Below are 27,724 nucleotides of genomic sequence, written 5' to 3' on the forward strand. Positions count from 1 at the left end.
TTTTCACAATTGTCGTGAAAGGAAATAGTAGGTATTTTGGATGGCTACCCTTCTTGTAGTTACACCAACAGGGCCCTCAGATATCTGGAGACACCAAATGAAAGAGAAGCAGGTTGTGCATTTGTAAATTGTCTGCCATTTTTTAGGTACGCTACAGATTAAATATGGTTCAACATACTGAAATGAATATTTTGATGATAGGCAACTCCTATCCTCATATTGATTAGTGGTTCCAAATTAATAACTACTGCAGTAGGGAACAGACACAAAAGATACGCTCAGCATCTTTCCAAATAACCGTTCTCCTTTATTATGACGCATTTGAAGGTTTTTATACACATGATTATAGGTATCACATTAATATTACAATTGTACGTTTATGGTAACAAGGGGCGTTACATAGGCCGGCTAATTCTAATCAGGACTTGAAAGAATGCAAAACATGTACTGAAAACATTGTTAGTGCCGTGTGCACAGTGAGGGCATTGTGCAATACATATAAAATAGAATACAATTATATACAGAACCTACAAATTTCCATTACAGTCTCCTCTCTTTTGATCAATATTTTGATCACTAACCATACCTGCTATCACCTTTAACCTGGAATCTCCACACGCTTAGGTGGAGGTAGTCCTGGCCAAAGAGGCAAAAACTCCATTGTGGAGAAAATAATAGCTGAGCAGCTTTTTTCATTACAAAATGACTTTTCACTGTGAAAAACAAATGATTGATAAGACATATTTACAGAGTACTGGCTGTACACTCCTGTGGCCAGAATGGCCTTCTAGCTTAATTGTTGGTATGCTGACCTATCAGCACATGTAAACACAGACAATTCTACATAAAATGGAAGAGGTACAAAAGACAAATATGACTTCAACATGGCTAAACTACTTTTCAAATATATATATCCCTTACAATTAAAGTAATTAAATCAAAAAGTACCCTAGACTGTGATCGCAAGAGGGAAACAAATCAAACACAGAGATTTCTTTCCTTTAGTCATTTTTGCAGTGTTTGGTGTGGATCCAGGTGACTTTTCTTTCAAGTTTTGCAAAACTGTACATGAAATAGATGCTGTATTAAGTCTCCAAACATTTCCTTATATATAAATGTCTCTTAACAATCCACAAGTCAACTGGCTTTAGTTTTAGATCCTTCCAAACTTTTAGGATCTGGAATTGGGGAGAAAACACATAAATGAGTTTGTCAAAAATCTTAAAAAAATCAGCAACATTCTCTGTGAGATCCGAATGGAGGACTTCAGCTGCTGAGAAAAAATATAAGCAAGCGCGTAACACACTCCCAAACCAAATCCCATAGGGAGAGAGTCCAACATCCACTTAGGGGCTTGATAAAATATAATAAAACATTCAGGCAAAAGTTTACTAGTTTCTTACTCTACTTTGTCCGCTACATTGTAGACAGTAGGGGGTGTAAAAATAAAACCTCAAAACTTCTAATAAGGACTCTCCTATAAAAATGATTTCCTCTGTTACTCTCTGTAGATTCTGCACTCTGTACTTACAAACTACTTCTGATAACACTTTTTTTTACTGTGGCCTTTGCAGTAGCACTTGCCACTGGACATCCATAAAACATGTCCATACAAACAAAATACATACTCGTAAGATCCTGACTTGGGCATCTGGATATATCTTTTTGCTATCTCTGGAAGGGATGTTCAGCTTTTGGTAACACCTTTGGTAACAGGTAAAACAAGAAGTGGTATGTTATAAAAACAACTGTGGAGAACCCTGGCTCTATCCCACGCTCATTTACTAAGGCAGCCATAACTACTTGTGACTGATGACACGGTCCATGTGTCAAGCTGAAGGGAAAAGAGTGTCTGGCAGACATAAATTATCACCTTTTCCAAAGTCTTGTTTCGTAAGAAGTTGCCCTCTGTGGACCACTTGTGCTTCTCGTTCTGGAGTCCTTAAAGTTGAATTATTAATCCCAGCTATACTGGGCCAGAACTAGGGTGGAATCTGTGAGTTGCACAGACCCAGCAAGTGTCCGGGGCTGTAAATGCAGCATCCTTAGAGTCGCCTGGTCTGCTTCCATATGTGAGTCTTACTGTTAGTATGGCTACCTCAGCAAGAACCTGGAAGGCTGAAAACAGCCGATCAAATTAACTTGGCATGCTTGATTGGTTTACCCGCCGAAGTAAAAACAAATTTCTGGCCCTTCAAATGGAACCAAAAGCTCTCTATATCTCGACTATCTATATAAATATATAAAGCTCACAGGCTTTTCTAAAACATGGAGCTCTGCTTCTTGAGCTGGTGAAAAGGGATCCAATGACTCTGAATACAGGGAATCCTTCTGGGTGATAAACGTCATCCTCGGTATAAAACCAGGAATAACACTACAAAAAAGTAAATACTCGGGTCTCCAGGGAGTGTGTCCTGCACTGGGCTCACAGCAGCTGATTCACACGCCATCAATTTAACACATATGCTTTTTCTTTGTCTCCAGCCTCCTCCAATAGAGGCAATAAGGTGGCTGGATTCAAATGTACACATTTTTCATTGTTAAATTTATACATAAACAAACAAAACAAATTCATATTATGAACCTTTCATTAGACAAACATTTAGTTAGATATATATTTGCTGTGCAGAATGTCGGACCATTAAAAATTAAATATTTGACCAAAATAATGTCTATAACTTTGTCTAATAGCAACTTTCCATAAAGCTACAGCTCTGATATATCAGAGTGAACCCTTGATTACTGGGTCCAGCTTGCATAAATATAACAATGGCTTTTTCCTATCATGCTGTTTGTGTAAGAACTCCAGTTTCATGTTTCAAAAAGACAACTTTTTCCTGGCAATATTATTATAAATGATAAGAATACCCTGCAGTCATGCAGAGATGTCCATAAATCCAAAATATTCTTCTACTTATACCTATTGCACTCACAAGGAAAAGGGGCACACTATTTCACAATCCCCACATTCTGCTTTGGATTTCAAAAATAAAAATACATAAAAACAAAAGGACCAACAATATGTAAGACGGACCAGAAAGCACTCGGCCATCAAAAACGATAAACCAACTGGCTGCAGGCAGCAGCTATCCTAACAGGGTGTGTGGACTTGATGTGATGGGTCTGTTATATTTACATGTTATTATTACTCTCACATCATGGACCGCACATTAAGTTATTATCAGACTTTAAGATTTCATTTCTGTAGAAAAACGTCCTTATGTATCCCACCCTTTGCTTTGTTAAACATTATTGCAGCTGTATTTAAATTAACAACCTCATCTTAATCTTTTTTTTCTTTCCACTCAATAAATGTAAAATTACAAAATTGTTATCTTAATCTAAACTAATTCAATTTTTACCAATTTCCCCATTAACCTTGATTTCATTTCCAACCAAAGGTTGTCTAAACCAGTTTCAATATATCTATATTTAGTAATAAAATTGTTAAACTCATATTAGAAATGAATACTCATATGATAATTTCAATATCATACACTAATATATATGCACAGATAAATGTCCTTAAAGGGGGACATATTACTTAATTTTACTCAATTTCTCTCTTTTTTTTTTTAAATGCATAATGCATTAATGTTTCCACTATCACAGGATATTAAATTTGTGTAAGACACGGTTAATTTGTAACCTTCATTTTACCATGTTTGGAAAACAGATTCAAAAATAATTGTGATCACGTTGTTTATCATTAGATTCGTTAACCGGGCACATTTTGTTATAAATGTTTTGTCTAAAAAACTGAAATTGGCATGGTGTCCTTCCTTATCACCAACCTCTCATGCCAGCTACATTCTTCCAGGAGAGCACAAAAGAGGGGGGTCACATCTGCGTACATGACACAAGCGATAGAACTAAAGGTTCCAGCATTCACAAACATACTCAAATATATCTCTAAAATCGCTTACATTATTCCCATTTGTACACAACACATGCCTATCATTCTCTCTCTTTCTTTTAACGCTTTTTAATACTTTCTTACTTAAATTTCTGCTCTCTTTATTTTGTTCTGATATCCTTTGCATCCAATGTATTGTAATTCCATACTTCACATACTGTACCTTCTATGATCAGACGGGCAGCTATAGTGCTCATCCCATCTTCCTTCTCTGACAACATATAAAGGATTCTGTTTTAACTCTCATTATTGTTTCTTGACTTTACTAGTTGTAGTGCCTGACCCCAAATTCATCCCACAACTTAACATAAAAAAGTCCCTTTCTGTCTCGTGTTAATGTCACTCTTGATCCATCCTGCTCACATAGATAGCTGTTTCTCTAGCTGTATACTCTGCATGATTCTTCGTCCCTGTGGACTTTGGTGGTAACCCAGTTACCCTTTGTGGATCCCTGTCCACTTTAACCATCAATCTAGGGGCTCAGTATAGGCGGAACCGCACCTTCGGTTCATATATAGCGCTCCTCTTGCGCTGGGCATTTTTGAGGGTCTCTTACTCATCATTCCCTTACTTAATTTAATGCCCATAATGACTGGCCAGTCTTCTCTACGTGTGCCTATACCCTTTTGCCTCTAAACTACTTTATCTAGCAAATGTACTACATATACCTGTGAACAGCACTATTCTTCCCTTTCTCTATAACACTCCGATGGACAGTAGACAGTGACAACATAACATATAACCACCAATCAATACAGTTCGATTAAGGGAAGTAAAATAGGTACCCTTTGTCCCGAAAATGCCTTACCGATCAAGGAAGTCTGATAACTCAAATGTAAGCAAAAGGCTTACCTCAGCCGGCTGATTATCAGAAATTCCCGGATCGTCTCAAGCTTCTCGTTTCAGATACTCAGGGTCATCTGATAACCCCTGCTGGGCTGGCTCACCACCTGAAATGGATATTTTGATGATAGGCAACTCCTATCCTCATATTGATTAGTGGTTCCAAATTAATAACTACTGCAGTAGGGAACAGACACAAAAGATACGCTCAGCATCTTTCCAAATAACCGCTCTCCTGTATTATGACGCATTTGAAGGTTTTTATACACATGATTACGTAGGTATCACATTAATATTACAATTGTACGTTTATGGTAACAAGGGGCGTTACATAGGCAGGCTAATTCTAATCAGGACTTGAAAGAATGCAAAACATGTACTGAAAACATTGTTAGTGCCGTGTGCACAGTGAGGGCATTGTGCAATACATATAAAATAGAATACAATTATATACAGAACCTACAAATTTCCATTACAATACCAATCAAAAGAGGGAAGATGGGAGTGGTTAGTAAATTATGTATTTGTATAGAATATATGGTTATACAAGTCAGTGACCCCTAAGATACATATATCATGGGTTCACAAAAGTCAACAGACCATCTCGTTATGAGTCATGTCATACATCCTGTCCCATGGCCTACAGAACAGGGAACAGAAAAGGACAAACCAACCCACAATGATTGCTATATATATATATATATATATATATATATATATATATATATATATATATATATATACACACACATATATATATATATATATATATATATATATATATATATATATATATATATATATATATATATATATATATATATAAAATGACAAAGCATATCAAAATGGAGTTACATATTATTACAATCCTCTCTTTTGTCACGAACATGACAATCACTAACCCTGTTGTCCCCAATATCCCCCCAGAATTCACCTGGACTCATTTCCCACAAATTTACCACTGTCCTAAGCATGTAAAAATATAGAAAAAAATATATAATCTCAGCTGCATAGCAATTGCCCATGAAATACAAAGGGGGAAAGGGCGTGACAGTCCATAAAAGCAAGTGGGAGGGGCATGACAGCATTTAGGCCACATAAAAAATAGTCCCAAAGAAAAGCACAAAAGTAAAGTATATTTTTCTTTTATGGCTTCTGAATGTCCATTAAATTCATAAAAAGGAAGAAAAAGGAAATGTCCACATTATCATTCTCATTCTTCTAAATGTTTCCCAAAATGCTTGGTTCAATTCTGTGCTCATTCATATTTTACAGAGATTCTCCACCCCAAAAACCCTGCCTCTTTTTAAGGATAGAACTCGATATCCACAGACAGACTGGAACTGATGAATTGGGCTAGACTTGGGTCTTCAGGCTGCCACATCTGGATCTTGCTCTCGTAAAGGTCACTGGAATTTTGTAGACCTTGGGCATGCATTATTTGGCTAACCCTCAAGGTGTCATTCCCAGGAACGTTTTCAAGCAGGAGTCCACCTTTACTCATCTCAGCACCTTCCATGGCATTTGAACAACAAAGATGAACAATCAAGATTTCCATGTAAAAGCTGTAGTCATCTCTTCATCCGGATAGGGTATAGGGTAGGGTATGAATGGGGTGGGCATTTCATCATGTGCATGGGGCTAGGGGTGAATGCTGGCTGGCTGGGGCAGATACTCTTCATCCAACATGAATAATCACAGAATCTACTTGATCAATTCAAGCCTTAACCATTTGCGGTATTAAAAATAATATCCCTCATTGACTCAAACATAAGTACAGGCTTTTAAGTACATAATGGGGTTTATTTACTAAATCTGGAAAGTGCAAAATCAGGCTCCTTTCTGCATAGAAGCCAATGAGCTTCTAACTCCAGCTTGTTCAATTAAGCTTTGGTAATAAAACCTGGAAGCTCATTGGTTTCTATGCAGAAGTGAGCCTGATTTTGCACTTTCCAGATTTAGTAAATAAACCCCATTGTGTAATTAAAAGCGGGGTATGCCTGTAATGTAAGGATAGGCAATTACAACTAAAACAGTCCGACTAAAGTCAGACTCTAACTGAAATAATCAAAATACCCTATATTTAAATTGAAATATTTGTATCTGATCTCAAAAAACAAACAAAAAACATTTGGTGCCAGCGCATACATGTAATTTATCAGTGACATTTTACATTCCTCTTTTAATGTTCCCAATTAACTATGCATTGGGCATGGGCTTAATATGTGCCCAACACATTTCATATATTGACTGACAATATTTGCAACATTTTAACAATAAACATGTATTTTTAATCTATATAGATAACTTTTCTGAATTAAATCCTTCTTTAACCACTTAAGGACCGCCGCATGCCAATGTACGTCATCAGAATGGCATGTACAGGCACAAACACGTACATGTACATGCTTGCCTTCCAGCAGGTGGGGGGTCCGATCGGTCCGATCGCTTCAGGAGCGAACCGGGATGAGGGGATGGCCGTTGGTTTCTGGCCACCCCCTCTCGAACGCTCCTGGCGAATGAGAAGCTTCCTCCCGCTGTGTATAGTAAACAAGGGCAGGGAGGAAGTGATGTAATTCTCCTTGGGGCGGTCTTTTTGACCGGACTACGAGGAGAACACTGAAAGTAAGTGCACCAAACACTACACTAACATGTAGGCACACATAGGAGCACAAATCCCCCCCCCGATCACCCCCCCCGATCGCCCCCCGATCCCCGGCCGCCCTCCCCCTCCCAGTCACAGTGTCACTGATTGCAGTGATCATTTATTTACTGATCACTGCATTCAGTGTCAGTTGTGACAGTAAAAAGTGTCAGGGCAGGTAGTGTTAGGTCCAGGGTAGCCCCCTACCACCCCCCAATAAAGGTTTAACCCCCTGATTGCCCCTAGAGTTAACCCTTTCACCCCCTTTTGCCAGTGTCACTAAGCAATCGTTTTTCTGATCGCTGCATTAGTGTCGCTGGTGCCGCTAAGTAGCTAGTTATTTTTTTAGGTTCACCGCAAGGTTTTTATAGCGCTAGGTACCCCGATATACTACCCAATAATGGTTTTAACCCCCTGATTGCCCCTAGTTAACCCTTTCACCCCCTTTTGCCAGTGTCACTAAGCGATCATTTTTCTGATCGCTGCATTAGTGTCACTAGTGTCGCTATGTTGTGAATTCATTAAGAAAAAAAAATAATAATAATACATTTAATATTTACTGTCAGAGAGGTGAGATTTGTTTAGGCCTCAAGAACAGATGAACCACGATTTTGCTATCATTGAACTGTTACCCTCTTGGAGAAGGCAAAATACATGTTTACTACATCAACTATTGAAAACTTTTAGAAGCATGCATTGAGACAGAAACTCGCTGGAACAATGGTGTATCTCGTCACAAAACAAGGAGATATTTACCTGGTGTTAATGGATAAACAGAAGCGACAAATAACAGCCATGAAGACAAAAGGTTAAACTATCGTGTTAGAGCTAACACAACTCATTGTGTGAATTCTTAAAAACTGTTTGGACAAACTAAGTCATCTTTAAACATCCATGGGACTGCTCAAAGTCCATCTCTACACATGGTGTTAGAGAGATGTGAGAGGAAGATACAAATCAGACATATTTCAAAAATACTTCAAGTGATTAAAACTGTATGTGATATTTGTGGGTCAACAAGGAGATATTGTGGTTTGGTATCTAGTGATCTGGGGAACTTTGTCATGGAGAGATTATATATGAACGTGTGATCATAAGTAGAAGTGTTTTAGCAACAAATTAGTATTATGAAAAAACATATAATCATGATTATAACTGTATAAGAATTTAACCTATGTTTAGATAAACAAATATTGATTGGATACCCAAATTATACATGTATCCATATAGATAATAATTGTATGTGATATTGTTTGATATATATCTAACCTGGGTCCTTTCTAAATGGACTAAAGATTAACAGATATACATTGATATACATATATATCACCATTTTATGCAAGTGATTATTCAAAATTATGTTAAGCGTATTTTATATTATGCCATCATTCCTGAACACTCGAGATATGTTCGTTAGAACATATATAAACAACGAACGCATATTATAGAAATAAAAATATTAACTTAAAGAGATACAACACCAAACACATGTGAGACACCTGGTGGTTGAAGGTGCTATTACCTTAAAATCACGAGACTACTGGGAAAGGTGATCATTAAGTTTGCCTGCCAATAGGAAAGGGACACATACCCTCTGGGCAGAACTTTTTTGTTTAAGAGGATATTTAAGAAACTAAAAAGATGGAAAAAAAGGGAAAAGAAGGAAAAAGCTCGGAGGAGAGCTGGGGGCATAGAGTCAGGGGGAAGCTTGGGGACCCCCCCTGAGAAGGGACACTGAAAGACTCCCAGACAGACTGACCCTCATGCACCATGCATGAATACACATTTTTACACTCATGAAGATCCCTGCTCCTTGGAACTCGGAGGTCACACAAAGTAATTCCTCTGTAAAAGGATCCATGTTGAAGCCACGGCAGCCATCTTAAAATTCCTGGTAACCAACACTCCACACTAATAGCCATATTGGAAATGGGTAAATATATGTTTATCATCTATTCTATGTTCTCTTAAATATTGAATTTTTTGAATATTCTATTATTGAAAATATTTGTCCCGAATCAATAACCGCCTTTTAGATTTTTCTCTAAATTAAAATTTTCATTATAAATTTCTTTTTGCATAGATGCCAATTTTATTGACAAACAAATGTCTAATTTATTTCACATTGTTAACCACTTACTTACCTGCAGTATAGTAACGGTTGGATGTGTGAAATACAGACATTCTGTTTAATTGTCAATTATCAAAAGGTTATTGATTCTACCGAGAAGTGATAATGGTGATAATTGTGTCCAAGATACTACTACACCCAGTTTGAGGGTGTTTCCATTAATTGTCAAAATGATTAAGTAATGCAATCTGTATTTTAATATTTCATGTAAATATTTGTCTTTTGTCAACCAATAAATGTAACTATTTTGTATGATCACTCGTCTTCGTGAATACGTTTCACATGTATAGACTGTGTCATATAGATTGATTCTGTATCTTAAAAATATCTTCCTTAAAAATTACTTACCGTATATACTCGAGTATAGGCCGACCCGAATATAAGCCGAGGCCCCCAATTTACCCCCAAAAAAACTGGCAAACTTATTGACTCGTGTATAAGCCGAGGGTGAGACATGCCTGTCCATCCCTGTGTGTGTGTCCGTCCATCCCTGTGTGTCCGTCCATCCCTGTGTGTCCGTCCATCCCTGTGTGTCCGTCCATCCATCCCTGTGTGTGTGTGTGTCCATCCATCCATCCATCCCTGTGTGTGTGTGTCTCCATCCATCCATCCATCCATCCCTGTGTGTGTGTGTCTCCATCCATCCATCCATCCATCCATCCCTGTGTGTGTGTGTCTCCATCCATCCATCCATCCATCCATCCCTGTGTGTGTGTGTCTCCATCCATCCATCCATCCATCCATCCCTGTGTGTGTGTGTCTCCATCCATCCATCCATCCATCCATCCCTGTGTGTGTGTGTCTCCATCCATCCATCCATCCATCCCTGTGTGTGTGTGTCTCCATCCGTGTGTGTGTGTGTGTGTGTGTGTGTGTGTGTGTGTGTGTGTGTGTGTGTGTGTGTGTCCAGCCTACCTGTGTCCCGAGCCTTTGTCCCGAGCCTCCGTCCCGTGTCGTGCCTTGCCTTCGTCCCGTCCCGTCCCGTCCCGTCCCGTCCTGTCCCGTGCCGTGCCTTGCCTTGCCTCCGTCCCGTGCCCTCTTCGTCGGCGGCCATTGTAAAATTCAAAAGCCGCGCCTCCTCCTTCGCCTGTGATAGGCGGAACACTGAATTTCCCAGCAGCCTGTGTTCCGCCTATCACGGACGTCGTATCATCCTCGTCCGTAGTACGAGGATGAGAAGATGCCCGTGATAGGCGGAACACAGGCTGCTGGGAAATTCAGTGTTCCGCCTATCACAGGCGAAGGCGGAGCCGGAGGCGCGGCTTTTGAATCATAGAATGGCCGCTGTCTGTCTGCTCGACACGCTGATCGAGCGGGCAGACAGCGATGACTCGAGTATAAGCCGAGGGGGGCACTTTCAGCCTCAAAAAAGAGGCTGAAAATCTCGGCTTATACTCGAGTATATACGGTAATAAATATTGTGCGGGAAAATGTCCTTAAAAAGCACAACAGCTAGGTAGCTAGTTATTTTTTTTAGGTTCACCGCCAGGTTTTTATAGCGCTAGGTACCCCCATATACTACCCAATAATGGTTTTAACCCCCTGATTGCCCCTAGTTAACCCTTTCACCAGCGATCACAGTATAAGTGTCACTGGTGACGCTGGTTAGCCAGTTAGTTATTTAGGTTCCCCGTCAGGTTTTTATATAGCGCCAGGGACCCCCATATACTACCTAATAAAAATTTGAACCCCCTGATTGCCCCTAGTTAACCCTTTCACCAGTGATCACCGTATAAGTGTTACGGGTGACTCTGGTTAGTTTGCTTTTTATAGCATCAGGGCACCCACCATTTATTACCCAATAAAGGTTTAACCCCCTGATCACCCGGCGGGTGATATCAATTAGGTTTTAGGGTCAGGGTCTGCGTCGCCCCAGGCAGCGCTAGGTTAGTGCCAGTACCGCTAACACCCACGCGCAAAGCATAAACCTCCCATAGTGGTATAGAATCTGAACAGATCAATATCTGATCTGATCAGATCTATACTAGCGTCCCCAGCAGTTTAGGGTTCCAAAAAAATGCATTGTTAGCAGGATCAGCCCAGATACCTGCTAGAACCTGCGTTTTTCCCCTCCGCTCAGCCCACCCAAGTGCAGTATCGATCAATCACTGTCACTTACAAAACAAGGGTAGTGTTTTATATTTAAATCTGGAAGGCAGTGCTTGGTTTTCGGGGTCTCGTATGTGGCTAGGCTCTCAAAAAGTCCCCCACATGTGGTATCCCCGTACTCGGGAGAAGCAGCAGAATTTATTTTGGGGTGTAATTTCACTTATGCCCATAGCATGTGTGAGCAATATATCATTTAGTGACAACTTTGTGCAAAAAAAAAAAAAAAATTTAATATTTCTGTAACTTGTTGCAAAATATAAAATATTTCATGGACTCAACATGCCTCTCAGTAAATAGCTTGGGGTGTCTACTTTCCAAAATGGGGTCATTTGGGGGGGGGGGGGTTTGCTATTTTGGCATTTTATGGCCTTCGAAACTGTGATAGGTAGTGAGGAGTGAAATCAAAAATTTGCACCCTTAGAAACCCTGAAGGCAGTGATTGGTTTTCAGGGTGCTGTACACGGCTAGACTCCCAAAAAGTCCCACATATGTGGTATCCCAGTACTCAGGAGAAGCAGCAGAATATATTTTGGGGTGCAATTCCACATATAACTATGGTATGTGTGAGCAATATATCATTTAGTGACAACTTTTTTTAAACTTTTTTTTTTTGTGTCATTATTCAATCACTTGGGACAAAAAAAAATATTCAATGGGCTCAACATGCCCCTCAGCAATTTCCTTGGGGTGTCTACTTTCCAAAATGGGGTCATTTGGGGGGGTTTGTACTGCCCTGCCATTTTAGCACCTCAAGAAATGAGATAGGCAGTCATAAATTAAAAGCTGTGTAAATTCCAGAAAATGTACTCTAGTTTGTAGATGCTATAACTTTTACGCAAACCAATAAATATACGCTTATTGACATTTTTTTTACTAAAGACTTGTGGCTGAATAAATTTTGCCCTAAATGTATGACTAAAATTGAGTTTATTCGATTTTTCTTATAACAAAAAGTAGAAAATATATTTTTTTCTCAAAATTTTCGGTCTTTTTCCATTTATATCGCAAAAAATAAAAATCGCAGAGCCAATCAAATACCATCAAAAGAAAGCTCTATTTGTGAGAAGAAAACGACGCAAATTTTGTTTGGGTACAACATTGCATGACCGCGCAATTACCAGTTAAAGCAATGCAGTGCGAAATTGTAAAAAGACCTCTGGTCCTTAGGCTGAAAATTGGTCCGGGGCTGAAGTGGTTAACATTCACTCAACACTTCAGCAAGTTTCTCAGACTTGTTGAATATGAAATGCATATATATCAGTATGCTTTGCGCAAAAGCGGTAGCGAAGGAATGGTCGGCGGTTTGATCACCCTTTTTCACTTGAAGCAACATAGCAGATCTAAGCAAGCGGGTATGTACCTCTGTGTATTGTGCTAAACAATACTTTGGATCGGAGGAATCACTCAAATAGTAACTTGTCCTTGACCAAATCCGCGATTCAATCCTCTTAAAGCACCACACACAGAGGAGTACCCTACACTGTCCCTCTCACCTGCCCACTTTAGCAACGCTCTCCGTCTTGGCCTGATCATAGGACATATATCAACTACCTAACAATCCATTTGCATTCAGAAGAAAAAACAACTTATATTCTCAATTGGAATTCCAAGACAAGGCAAAAATTCACACGCACATAAAATTAAGCATTTCTCTCTGAGCAGGTGGAAGAGAATTCCCTATACTAACAACAACTTTCCCTTACCTAATAACCAGTCATTCACCAGTAGTTCACAAGCTTAAAAAAATGCTATCAGTAATACCACTTGTGTGCCCTGTAAAAATATACACTCCAAAGCTCTGCTATACAATATTTCTTACATTTAAGCTATGTTCGCGTTAACCTCTTAACTCTTACCTTTCTGTTCCAACCTTTAATATTGAATTATCAGAAAAAAGATGGCAATGTTATATGAGTTAAACACCTGTGTTAACATGGTCTACATTTGGCTACTCATTTAAAATAAGTAAGAATATTATGCTGAATGGCAATTTCCCCCGTTTCTTAGTTTTAATACTAATATATATATATATATGCACACATAGGCCTACACATATCATAAAACTTCTCAATATCTACTATTGGATTAAAACTGGCTGAAAAAATGTAACTTCCTAATTTTAAACAGAAAACAATAATTTTTTTCCTTAACTGCTTAAAACCTTGGATCTTGACTGTCCTTGAAGATTATCCCTTAAATATACTTCATAATCCATAAATACATAAAAATAAATATTCCTGCGTTGCTACGGCAAACATGAACACACGCCAGGCTTGGTATGCATCGCCATTGATGTGGTCCAACATTCAACATCACCTTTAAATCTCAAACAGTGCCGAATGTCACTTCCCGTTTTTAAAACTATTTTATTTCTGCGTGTCATTTATCTCTAAACTGCATTGAATCGACTTGTACAATGTAAACCTTCATAAGATATATCAGTAGCTACCTTTGATAATGGACCATAACTGGGGATCTTAACTTACACAGTGTTCAAAAGCTTCTAGATGTGAGCTCCACCAGGCCCTAGGAGTGGTAAGTTCTATTAACGTTTCCACTGCAATCCCTAGACCTTAATACTCTGAGTTTTTTTTTTTTGCTGCTCTCTTTTTTTCCTAATTTAATTTAACTTTCATTCATAAATAACTCCTCTCTTCCTCTTCACCTTCAAAACTTAACTTGCTTTACCCTCTACAACAGTGGTCATCAACCCTGTCCTTAGGGCCTACTAACAGGCCAGGTTTTATGTATTAAATTGGGGAGATGCAGACTAAAATACTGCAATCACTGAGCAGCAAATTATATCACCTGTGATGTATTTCCATTATCTTGCAAACCTGGCCTGTTAGTGGGTCCTAAGGACAGGGTTGATGACCACTGCTCTAAAATAGGATGTTTTCATTAAAAACACCTTTAAACTCATTTACTTTATCCTCATCACAAAGTAGGGTGTTCTCAGAACATTCTTTTTTTTTACACAACCCCCAGCACACCTAAGGCCCCTTTCACACGGGACGGATCAGTAATGATCCGCCCCGTGATGATTCGCTTGCTCAGCGGGGATCGCTCCGTTGTCCCCGCTGAGCCGGTGGCGGACAGGGCGGTCTTTGCACACTGTGCAGGGACCGCCCTGTCAGCTCTCCGCTCTCCTCTATGGGGGATCAGATGAGCACGGACTGTGCAGACGGATACAAAAATAGGATTTTCCTCCGTCTGCAGAATCGGACAGTAGCGGAGGCGGACAATATCGAGTGTCTGCGGATGTTCATCCGCAGACACCCGCTATCCCATAGGGATGCATGTATGTCCGTATTTCATCCGCAAACGGATGGATGAAATACGGACATATGGTCCGCATGTGTGAAAGGTGCCTTACACATTATTTTGCAACCTTCAAAATACTATTCTTTTTTCTTTCAAAGAGTCATCAAAACATGTATTTAACATGTACTTCAAACAATTACAATTCTATAAACAAATATTAGTAAAGACCTACTGTAGTGTTACTGCACTGACTGGTCCTTTGATATTCATTGTCTTTATATGCTGTATGTCTGTATTGTTCCCTTAAGATATTTGTTGACACTCAGCAAAAATATAAATATCCATTCTAAATTTACATCACATAGCCAAAACCCCTTTTCCCATATGCACCACAGCAACAAGATTTCTTAATTTCTTTAGTCTTTTTAACACATTAAGTAATCACAAAAACACATTTGAAAATGTCCCCATACCTTCTTTCATTCTTCAAAGAAAACCTAGCAGAATATATGAACATACATACACCCATAATGCAAAATACTGTAGACCAATTTGACTGTCCTACCTTACAGTCAGTGTATCCACACAAAAAATTATCTTATTACTTCTATGCAACAGAAAGAGAAGCAAAGATTTAGTGGGCACTGTTGGTTACCTAAATAGCCTTCCCAAAAGGATACCGAACTGCAGTTTCTAATATATGGAGTCTTAAATAAAGACTCGGTCTCCCACAGACTCTACAATGTTACACTCCCATGAGTGTGTCTATTAAGGCGTGGTCCGTCCTTCCTTTCTCTTTAAATTTAAAAGACTAAGACTTTATCAGAGCCAGGGTAGGGTAAGGAAGAATTTGTCAAAATAGACAAAGTCCTACCCACCATGGATGATTGTCTTATCCCAGACAAGCCCCCATTTGAAAGGAAATAGTAGGTATTGTGGATGGCCACCCTTCTTGTAGGTACACCACCAGGGCCCTCAGATATCTGGAGACACCGAATGAAATGAGACGCAGTTGTGCATTCGTAAAATGTCTGCCTTTATTAGGTGCATTACAGCTTATACATGGTTCAACATACCAATCATAAGAGGGAAGAGGGGAGTTGTTAGTAAATTATGTATTTGTATAAAATATATGGTTATATAAGTCAGCGACCCCTAAGATACATATATCATGGGTTCCCAAGAGTCATGTCATACATCCTGTCCCATGGCCTACAGAACAGGGAACAGAAAAGGACAAACCAACCCACAATGATATATATAGAGTACCGTGCTTGTGCAAGCATTTTTCTAAGCATTCTTTCATAGTTACAGATTTAAGCTAAAATGACAAAGCATATCAAAATGGATTTGGTTTGGACATATTATTACAGTCAGTCTTTTTTTGTTTATAGTACAAAAAATATCAAATATCACCAGAAGAACGCTCTATATGTGGGGGAAAAAAGGACATCAATTTTATTTGAGTAAAACATTGCATGACCACCCAATTGTCAGTTAGAGAAACACAGTGCAAAAAATGGCCTGGTCATTAAGGGGGTAAAATCTTCTGGGGTGAAGTGGTTAATGCTGCATTTTGTAAGTGTATTCTCCCATGATTTTTTAAAATCTGGAAGTGGATCCTTGATGATTGGAAAGATCTGTATCCTCAAACCAAGTGGACAATTTCTTATTGCAGAGAGCATCATGAAGACCAAGTAACACACCAGGCAGGTCCGTAATACTGTTGTGGAGAAGTTTAAAGCCGGATTTGGATACAAAAAGATTTCCCAAGCTTTAAACATCCCAAGGAGCACTGTGCAAGCGATCATTTTGAAATGGAAGGAGTATCAGACCACTGCAAATCTACCAAGACCTGGCCGTCCCTCTAAACTTTCAGCTCAGACAAGGAGAAGACTGATCAGAGATGCAGCCAAGAGGCCCATGATCACTCTGGATGAACTGCAGAGAACTACAGCTAAGGTGGGAGAGTCTGTCCATAGGACAACAATCAGTCGTACACTGCACAAATCTGGCCTTTACGGAAGAGTGGCAAGAAGAAAGCCATTTCTCAAAGATATCCATAAAAAGTCTTGTCTAAAGTTTGCCACAAGCCACCTGGGAGACACACCAAACATGTGGAAGAAGGTGCTCTGGTCAGATGAAACCAAAATCGAACTTTTTGCCCACAATGCAAAACGATATGTTTGGCGTAAAAGCAACACAGCTCATCACCCTCAACACACCATCCCCACTATCAAACATGGTGGTGGCAGCATCATGGTTTGGGCCTGCTTTTATTCAGCAGGGACAGGGAAGATGGTTAAAATTGAGGGGAAGATGGATGCAGCCAAATACAGGACCATTCTGGATGAAAACCAGTTGGAGTCTGCAAAAGACCTGAAACCGGGACAGAGATTTATCTTCCAACAAGACAATGATCCCAAACATACAGCAAAATCTACAAAGGAATGGTTCACAAATAAACGTATCCAGGTGTTAGAATGGCCAAGTCAAAGTCCAGACCTGAATCCAATTGAGAATCTGTGGAAAGAGCTGAAAACTGCTGTTCACAAACGCTCTCCATCCAACCTCACTGAGCTCGAGCTGTTTTGCAAGGAAGAATGGGCAAGAATTTCAGTCTCTCGATGTGCAAAACTGATAGAGACATACCCCAAGCGACTTGCAGCTGTAATCGCAGCAAAAGGTGGCTCTACAAAGTATTAACGCAAGGGGGCCGAATAATTTTGCATGCCCCACTTTTCATTTTTTTTATTAGTTAAAAAAGTTTCAAAAATCCAATAGATTTCGTTCCACTTCACAATTGTGTCCCACTTGTTGGTGATTCTTCACAAAAAATAAAAATGTTATATCTTTACGTTTGAAGCCTGAAATGTGGCAAAAGGTTGAAAAGTTCAAGGGGGCCGAATACTTTCGCAAGGCACTGTATATATATATATATATATATATATATATATATATATATATATATATATGTATATATAAAATGAAAATATAAATTTAGAAACACAATTAAAGGGATTTTAAAATTGCATTATCCATGTTCTCTATCACACACATAGAAATACAAAGGTAATTAAAACAAGCAATTTGACACTGGTGATGTGTAATTCTATTTACATGGATGATTTTTTGAGTCTATCAGGTGAACAATATTTTCCTATGGGAAATTTTGTGTGGTTTTGCATTATTGTCTGCAAAAAAGTTCACAGAGAACACAAAGGATAAAAGTAGGTTTCAAACAATAGTGTGGGATTTCCTGCATCACCCATGACCAGCCATATCAAATAGCCTAACACAATGATCTGTACCAAAAATAGACAATCTACAATATATTTGGATTTTAATGTCATCAATATCAGGTTTTCTCTTTGTAAATATATTGTGTTTTAAAAGACAAATGAGTAACTAAATATAGATATTATAATGGACAGTGTGTACTGCACTTTCTTTGTGTATAGCTTAGTAACAGTATATAAACTGTTGGGATCTCAATGTAAGTTGTTCTTCCCCTGTAGTAGCTGCAGTATTGCACTAAAATTGAACACTTGAAGTTTGATTCCATGATGCTGAAGGTTCTCCTTTTCTCCATATTATTGGCTGTTGTGCTAGCCCATGAAAGCAGCGAGTCCAATGGTAAGAAATGTACTGTATATTTTTTGATTATTGTTCATTGTCATACATATTATTTTTGCAATATTTGAGTTTAATTAACAAAACTGTGTTCTGTAGATGTTTAATTTTTCCTTCCTGAACTTCTTGAAAATTAACAGAAAAAATAATAATTTTATTTGACAACTAATTACAGTATATGATTTTGTAATGTATGATTCCACTTTTGTATTGATATATTGTATGTACTTTAACTGGTAGGCTGTTCAAACAGAGCAGAGTGACTTTTTTGTTTGTTCTGTAGAGAGTATAGTGGAGAAAAACTTTATTGATCATGCCGTTACTTCTCACAATTTGTAATGCTTATGCCAAGAGGTAAATGTGGTCATAATCAATAACAAGCAAGTCCTTGATATGTGAGAATCCATCTTACATCTCTTTAAATCATTTTTTCCAACAAATACATTATGGAATGAAAGTTTTTAATACACAGTATCTCATAAAAGTGAGTACATCCCTCACATTTTTGTAAATATTTTATTATATCTTTTCATGTGACAACACTGAAGCAATTACACTTTGCTACAATGTAAAGTAGTTAGTGTACAGCTTGTGTAACAGTGTAAATTTGCTGTCCCCTAAAAATAACTCAACACACAGCCATTAATGTCTAAACTGCTGGCAACAAAAGTGAGTACACCCCTAAGTGAAAATGTCCAAATTGGGCTGAATGTGTCAATATTTTGTGTGGCCACCATTATTTTCCAGCACTGCCATAAAGCGGTGTTCCAGCCGCAAAAAAAAAAAAAATTTTTAATTGTCAGCAGCTACAAACACTGTAGCTGCTGACTTTTAATAAGGACACTTACCTGTCCAGGGAGGGCCGCAATGTCTCCCCCCCCCCTTCTCCCGAGGCCGATCCGTCAATCCGATCGGGAGCAGGCACCACCATTCTAACTAAGGGAAATCGGCAGTGGAGCCTTGCAGCTTCACTGCCCTTTTCCTATTGCGCATGCACAAGTCGCGTGGCACTTTGTGAATGGTCAGCTTGTCTTTTGGGACTCACATAGGTCCCAAAAGACAGCAGGGCTCTAGCCGCACAAAAGGATATGACATCCTCCGCCACGGCCTGGATGGATCGGGAGTACACTATGTACTTCATAAAAAGGTAGGAAGGAAAAAAAAATGTAATATCCAAAAACGAGGGGTGGTCTTTTCATTTAAGACCACTTCTCAAAAGTGAGTGGAACTCCGTTTTAACCCTCTTTGGCATGCATTTCACCAAAGCCTCACATGTTGCCACTGGAGTCTTATTTCACTCCTCCATGATGACATCAAGGAGCTGGTTGATGTTAGAGACCTTGTGCTCCTCCACCTTCCATTTGAGGATGCCCCACAGATGCTCAATAGGGCTTTGGTCTAGAGACATGCTTAGCCAGTCAATCACCTTTAGCTCCAGCTTCTTTAGCAAGGCAGTTGTCCTTGTGGAGGTAGGTTTGGGGTCATTATCATGTTGGGATACTGCCCTGCAGCTCAGTCTCTGAAGGGAGAGAATCGTGCTCTGCTTCAGTATGTCACAGTACATGTTGGCATTCATGGTTCCCTCAATAAACTGTAGCTCCCCAGTGCCAGCAGCACTCATGCAGCCCCAGACCATGACACTCCCACCACCATGCTTGACTGTAGGCAAGACACACTTTTCTTTGTACTCCTCACCTGGTTGCTGCCACACATGCTTGACATCATCTGAACCAAATATACGTTTATTTTGGTCTCATCAGACCACAGGACATGGTTCCAGTAATCCAATCCATGTCCTTACCAAGTTTTTACCATGTTTTTGCTGCAATTTTGTACAGGTTAGCAATGTAAAAGGCAGAAAAATGCCTGTAATCTGCCCCAAAGAAGCTCATGTTATTTTCTGAGTTTAAGGCGTTTTTCAGGCCTTCTGCTTCAGGTGACAAAAGGCTCAGATGTGAACAGGTGCCATTGAAATGAATGGAATTTTGATTGTTGGGTGTTTTTCAGGCATTTTATGAGCTGAAAAAGCTCAGGTGTGAATGTTCTTAATCTCCACTTTTAAAATCCTTCTAATAGTACAGTCTACCTCTTATGCCCTGTACACACGGTCAGACTTTCCGACAGAAAATGTGTGATCGGACTGTGTTGTCGGAAATTCCGATCATGTGTGGGCTCCATCTGACTTTTTCCATCGGAATTTCCGACACACAAAGATTGAGATCTGGATCTAAAATTTTCCGACAACAAAAACCGATCGTTTAAATTCCGATCGTGTGTGGACAATTCCAACGCACAAAGTGCCACGCATGCTCAGAATAAATTATGAGACGAAAGCTATTGGCCACTGGCCTCTTTATAGTCCCGGCGTACGTGTTATACGTCACCTCGTTCTGAACGATTGGATTTTCCGACAACTTTGTGTGACAGTGTGTATGTGAGACAAGTTTGGGCCAAAATCCGTCGGAAAAAAGCAGACGGATTTTGTCGTTGGAATGTCCGACCGTGTGTACAGGGCATTAGTGAATATTAGATTTTTTACATTTTACTTGTATTTTATCCCTTTCAGAATAAAAGACATAATTTACATCTGACTGATCCTCCTCCCATAGCACAGTGCTTATACCACACACAAAAAAAAATCAATTTCGTCATCGCGTTAAATCGATGAACTACCTCTACGTTTTCACACAGAAACCACTCATGTACTAATAGCTGCAAGAACAATGATTGCCAGACACTGGAAAGCATCTCAGGCCCCCAATAAATTGTAGATCATTTGCCATGTTCATCTGAACTACTGCTATGAAAAATCTATTTCCATTAGGACAGGCAAAAGCCAACTCTTTGATAAACTGTGGAAGCCATGAACAGATTGGTGTCCACATTGACTAGGCTTTTACCATACTCTTATCTTAGTGTGTGCACTTTGAACACAATGGTACCCCTATTTGTTGTTTGTTGTTTAACCACTTCGCATCCAGGCCAATTCTGACATTTCTCTCCTACATGTAAAATTCATAAATTTTTTGCTAGAAAATTACATAGAACCCCCAAACATTATATATGTTTTTTTTTGCAAAGACCCTAGAGAATACAATGGTGGTTGTTGCAACTTTTTGTCTCGCACAGTATTGGCACAGCAATGTTTCTAATGCGTTTTTTTAGAAAAAAAAACAGTTTCATGCTTAAAAAAAAAAAAAACAGTAAAGTTAGCCCAATTTTTATGCATAATGTAATAGATGAAGATACACTGAGTTAATAGCCAGCATGTCACGCTTCAAAATTGCACGCGCTCGTGGAATAGCACCAAACTTTGGTATTTAAAATCCCCATAGGGGACGCTTTAAATTTTTTTACTGGTTACATGTTTTGCGTTACAGAGGAGGTCTAGGGCTAGAATTATTGCTCTCGCTCTAACGTTTGCGGCGATACCTCACATGTGTGGTTTGCACACCGTTTTATTATTTGGGTGGGACTTACGTATGCGTTCACTTCTGTGTACGAGCTCACGGGGACAGGGGCACTTTAATTTATTTTTTTTATTGTTAATTTTACTTTTATTTTTTTAGTTTGACACTTAAAAGAAAAAAAAATTGATTACTTGTATTCCTATTACAAGGAATGTAACTATCGCTTGTAATAGGAATATGGCACGATCTGACCTATTTACAGTGAGATATGGGGTCAATAAGACCCCATATCTCACCTCTAGGCTGGGAAGCCTAAAATATATTTAAAAAAAAACGATCCTGGCTTCCCAGCCAAGGTGGCGCTGTTATTTTGAATGCAGAGGCCAGGCGTGATGTCATAACATCGCGCCCGGCCTCCGAACGATCATAGAGACTCCAGGGACCATCTGGTGCGCCGGAAATCTCAATGGTATCATCCGGGGGCCGGCGGATCCTGTGACCGACTCACCGATGGAAGCGGTGAGTCGGTAGAAGCACCAGAGGGCGGCCGGAGGGGGGGATGTCCCCTCCCGCCTCCCGTAAGAACGATCAAGCAGTGGAACAGCCGCTATGACCATTCTTATGGAGCAGGGAATCGCTGGCTGAAAATGCCGATATCTGAATGATGTCCGTGGCCTCAGGCATCACTCAGATATAACCACCGAAAGTCGAGGCTGTCCCTGGATGTCCACCCGGCGCGAAGTGGTTAATGTTTAAAACTATAACTTGTATAGATGCCCTGATATGTTGTTATGTTTGAATATCTTACATCTTTGAAATCTTCTACATTTATTTATCAATAAAAATGGTTGATACAAAAAAAAAAAATTTAAATAACCAAGATGAAAATTGTTAGCCCTGGCCTGGCTAGGGGATTTATATCAGTAATCTATCCAGATATATGTGTAGGAAGTATTGAGAGCCCAAAATCCCTTAAAAGCAGGGGGAAGTGGGAGGAGGATCTAGGGACAATATCAGACATGCAATGGAAGAAGATATTAGAGAGAGAACACCTAGTGTCGGTCTCACCCACACAGAAGGTCTCATTTCTGATGTTGGTACACAGGACATACTACACACCAAAGAGGATGTTCGAGTTCGGGTGGAGAGCAGATGCTGGATGCCCTAGATGTCAGGGCACAGGGGACTTGTTGCATATGATATGGAGGTGCCCTAAGTTGTTCCGATATTGGTCAGAGATCCTTGAAACCATAAATACTGTATGCAATACTAAGCTGGAGATGGATCCCCGACTTTGTATCTTGGGGCTGGGGGAGGGAATAGATGGAATAGCCGGTGTAACTAAAGTAGTGATGAGGTGTCTCTTCCAAGCAAGAAAATTAATAGCACAATAATGGCAAGCAGAGAAGCCCCCATCGGTAAGAGACTGGGTTAGGATAGTGACAGAAACAATATGGAGGGAGAAAACAGTATATACAAGGAGAAGAAACATTAAGGAATTAAAAAAAAAATGTGGAAACCCTCATTGGAGAAGATGGGATATCCTACGTAAAGCATAAAAAGAAGTGGTATGGAAGGCTCTGTAGAAATAAATAAACGAGGGAAAGAGAAAGTAAGACCTAAAATATATGTAAGGGGGGGAGGGAAAGAATAAAAGGGTGATGTAAGTAAAATGGGGGATAAAAGAGATAAAAACTGCAAAATGTCCTTTTAACTATTTAATGCTGATATTTTTATACATATGTAATACTTTTTGTAAATACAACAAAAAACAAATAAAGATTATATAAACATAAAAAAATTTTTTTTGAAATTCGAAAAATAAAAATAACCAAGATGTCAGGAAAAAACAAGCAGCACATACTGGGGTTGATTTCCTAAAACTGAAGAGTGCAAAATCTGGTGCAGCTGTGCATGGAAACCAATCAGCTTCTAACTTCAGATTGTTCAATTAAGCAATCAATTAAGCAAAAAAAAAAAAAAAGCTGGAAGCTGATTGGTTTCTATGCAGAGCTGCACCAGATTTTGCACTCAAAATTAGTAAATCAACCCCACAGAGTGTTACTTGTAATGGAGGCTTTACAGCCTGACACTAAGCTGATGATGTACTAGGACTTACAAGGAAATACCAATGAATAACATGTAGGGCTGTTATAGTAAGACAGGCTAGGAGTGAAAAATCAGATTCAAATGCCCATTCCCAAATGTCCTTTTTTTAAACAGAAGTAAAATCAGCAACTTGCAAAATCAGATTGTATTTTTTTTTTCCTCAAATGTGCTTTCAAAAATGATACAGCTGTAATTTAAATGGTTATTTTAATTATCACAGATATGTTTCCCTTCCTGCAGCAATATAGAGTATCCTCCAGGTGACATAAAAGCAGCTAATCTACGAATATATTTTCCCTGTAGAGCATTTTTATGAAAAGCACGCTCACTGCCCAACTGTTACCACTAACTCCTCTGTCATTGCCTGTGCAATGCCTTGCTTAAATGGCACTAACTGCACAACTATGAACTGCTCATCAGATGCCAACTGCACCGGAATTCAGAAGTGTTGCCAGACACACTGTGGAATGGAATGTGTTGATCCGGAGTACCGTAAGTAACAGTAACATAAAAAAAAAAACTCCACCCAAACTTGATATGGGTTAGGTTCAATTGTAGAAGAAGTCTATGGGGCTAAACTACCAACTGGCTTCTTATATATCCTGCAGAATTGTTGTAACATTTGGGGTATTGCCAGAAGGACTGTGACATTACCCTCACCTAGGAGCTGTGGACAAAAGTCATAATTTTCCGCAGGGCTACAGGTTCTCTTTAACTAGTTGCGGACACTGGGAGTACCACACTAACCCAAAAGAATGCAAACAAAGAATAGAAGGCATGTGTAATATGCACTGTCCTTCTTCTCCTTCCTTCTTGCACTTTCTAGCAATTCCTGGCTGTCAAAATATGTTCCACAAGTTGGTATGCAGCTGTAGTTGTCGAAGCTGCTACTGCCAAAAACAGATAATCTGACACAGTGTTTGTAAACACTGTTTGGATGTAAGATAAGAAGATACAAAATAACACTCTGTTTCAGCCTAGGCTCACTTTGGTATGATTTGGTATGCGATTTGACATGTCAAATCGCATGCCAAATCGGCGGCTATTGCCAGCAATGGCACCATCCGTATCGGTGCAGCGCCGACTTTGCGGTACAGCACCGATTCTCAAAAGTAGTTTGTGTTGACTTTGGGGGGTGATTAGTATAGACATCTGTGCAGGAACCCGCACAGATGTCTGTCAAATCACCGCTGAAGTCCGACTGCTTTGTCGGGTTGAAATCGTGCAAATTCAGCTGAACACTCAACCTTCTGCATATATGCATAAACGTCTCCTTCCATTCCTACTTAAACTATTATTTCCTTTTCTTTTTTTTTGTATTTCTATTTTTCTAATCAATATTGTTTAAGCAGTTTTCATTTTTATTTTTAGCTGTTTTTTAATAATAAAAAAAAAAAACAATCTGCCGGATGTGCTAATCACGCTTTGCTGCACAGATTCACCCTGTTGCTTGGCTGAGAAAGGGACTGGGGAATCAGTGTCCCCTTGTCTCAAAAGTAAGACATCAGGAGTCCCCTGATATTTCATCAAACCCCCCAACGGGGCTCCTAAAAAAAAATGTGTAAAAAATAAAAATAAATTAAATTATTGAAAAAAATAATAATAAAATTGTAAAAAAAAAAAAAAAGTAATAATAAAAAATAATTTAAAAAATGATTTATTATAATAATAATAATAAAATAAAAATAAACTACTGTCATCAATATATTCCCTACTGACACTACAATATATATATATATATATATATATATATATATATATACACACACTTGTGTGTGAGCTTTGGGGTGCACACCCTAATGCAATATGCTGAGCACACCTATGATCAGAATCATGTGTTTAGAAAGAAAATGTATAGTTTTGTCTGCAAAAACAATACTTCTTTTTAAACTAGCATAATTAGACCTTATGCACACTGGCTGTTTTTGGTGTCAGACATTGTTTTCTACAGTCAATAGTCTCCCCATCGTATTATCCTATGTGTCCATGCACACATAGGCTGTTATCAACTGTTTTTGGCAGGGCCGTTTTTTGGGCTGTAAAAAACAAAACTAGTGCGGTCTGAGAAGAGCTTTTATCTGTAAAAACGCTGATAAACGCAGATAAACGTTCAAAAACACAGCTGCGCTGCAGCATGCTGTGCTAGCATGCTGACGTTGCATTTTATCACAGCACACCGGCCTGAATCGCACTGCAATATAGGACAGCCCCAGTGCATTGGGCCACCCAACATTGCAGTGAATGAAGTGTACATTTTATACACTTCAATTAAAGCTGGTAGTAAACAAAATAAATAAATAAATGGCAGCAGTGCTATGTAATGAATCGTACGTCACACTGCCCCCTAGTGCAGCAGCGACGCTCCGGCTGGTCTCTGATTTGAAGGAGGTATAATGTGAATTGTCTTTGAGCAGGGGCAGACTGACAACTCATGGGGCCCCCGGGCAATAGGAGATTATGATGCCCCCAGGCAATAGATTATGGGGCCACACAGTATACACACACATACAGTGTACAAACACAGACACACAATATACACACACAGAATACACATACACACACTGAAAAGGTACTGGAGAGGCAGGGCAGCTATAATCTTGGGATTTTTTAAAAAAATACATATTTTTACATACTGTCCCTGGTTTTATTGAGGCTGGCAACACTGATGGGGCCCCTTGGTGGCATGGGGCCCTCGGGCACTGCCCGAGTGCCCAAATGGTCAGTCCGCCCCTGTCTGAATAATGACATAGTTATTGCTGAATCAACTGACCCATAGCATGAATGTACACATTGCTCTAGTCCAGGCATATGCAATTAGCGGACCTCCAGCTGTTGCAGAACTACAATTCCCATGAGGAATAGCAAGGCTCTTAGAGCCACAAGCAGGACACCCAGAGGCATGATGGGACTTGTAGTTTAGCAACAGCTGGAGGTCCACTAATTGCATATCCCTGCTCTAGTCTATAGGGAGTGTATAGGTGTGATAGCTGACTCAGTACTATTTGTATTTTTTTGTTTATGCCAGAGATAATGTGTGATGACAATGATGACTGTCCAGGGAGCCTGACCTGCTGTTTGAAAAGGTGTGTGGCAGTGTGTGCGGCTTCCAAGCCTGCCATTCCAAAAAAGAAGAAAACAAAGGAACCGGAAAGGAGAAAAGGAAGAAATGCAGTAAGTCTGCATCTATTCACATATATTCCCTGTTGTACACATTTTTCATTGCTTCTTATTTGACAGCTAATTTAATATTTTTTTTTTTTTTTCTTTTCAGTACATGGACGAGTAAAAAAGAAATCAATGTTGGATTAAGGAGGATAATTTCAGTTAATGAAGTGAATTCCTACTATAAAGTTCTATAATATATAACAATGTTTGTGTGCTGTGTTTTATTTTATATTCCCATATAATAAGAACTGAATGAACAATACATATGTGTAAAGTGCTGCGTAAATTGATAGTGCTATATAAGTACCTATAATAAATAAAGTAGCTGCTATCAATGCTGCTGTATCAAAGAATGCTCAAAGTTGTTTGAAAAAGATTGACGGTACATTATTACTAAAATCAGTTGATTATTGGTGACATTATTAATCCTGTCAAATGTATACCCTTCCCTCCTGTGTTAGCAAATAAATAATTTAATCACCTACCAAGAGAAAGAAAAA

The 27,724-nt window shown here is 39.1% G+C and overlaps 2 protein-coding genes across 2 annotated transcripts in view; both read left to right on the forward strand.

Annotated features, from left to right (window-relative positions):
- LOC143930800 (uncharacterized) overlaps nucleotides 1–6,333 on the forward strand; it is a 29,576-nt gene extending 23,243 nt beyond the window's left edge. Inside the window, exon 4 of the mRNA XM_077455402.1 lies at nucleotides 6,035–6,333. Within this exon, the coding sequence (XP_077311528.1) occupies nucleotides 6,035–6,106 (72 nt within the window). The 3' untranslated portion in view covers nucleotides 6,107–6,333. The remainder of the gene's footprint in view (nucleotides 1–6,034) is intronic.
- Nucleotides 6,334–18,377: 12,044 nt separating this feature from the next.
- On the forward strand, nucleotides 18,378–27,724 carry LOC143930801 (uncharacterized). Its single transcript, XM_077455405.1, has 4 exons — nucleotides 18,378–18,543; nucleotides 24,363–24,551; nucleotides 27,085–27,230; nucleotides 27,331–27,724. The coding sequence occupies exons 1-4, from the start codon at nucleotides 18,471–18,473 to the stop codon at nucleotides 27,343–27,345; spliced, it is 423 nt and encodes a 140-aa protein (XP_077311531.1). The 5' UTR covers nucleotides 18,378–18,470; the 3' UTR covers nucleotides 27,346–27,724.

The sequence above is a fragment of the Lithobates pipiens genome, unplaced genomic scaffold (genome assembly GCF_037356315.1).
Source record: "Lithobates pipiens isolate NorthernLeopardFrog02 unplaced genomic scaffold, aLitPip1_a1.2 Scaffold_25, whole genome shotgun sequence".
In the NCBI taxonomy this organism is placed as follows: Eukaryota; Metazoa; Chordata; class Amphibia; order Anura; family Ranidae; genus Lithobates; species Lithobates pipiens.

Excerpts from the sequence above, each read along its gene's own strand:
- LOC143930801 (XM_077455405.1), top strand. The coding sequence starts at position 18,471 with ATGATGCTGAAGGTTCTCCTTTTCTCCATATTATTGGCTGTTGTGCTA. Across the intron at positions 18,544-24,362 it reads TGAAAGCAGCGAGTCCAATG|AGCATTTTTATGAAAAGCAC; the intron begins GTAAGAAATGTA and ends TTTTCCCTGTAG. Across the intron at positions 24,552-27,084 it reads ATGTGTTGATCCGGAGTACC|AGATAATGTGTGATGACAAT; the intron begins GTAAGTAACAGT and ends TGTTTATGCCAG.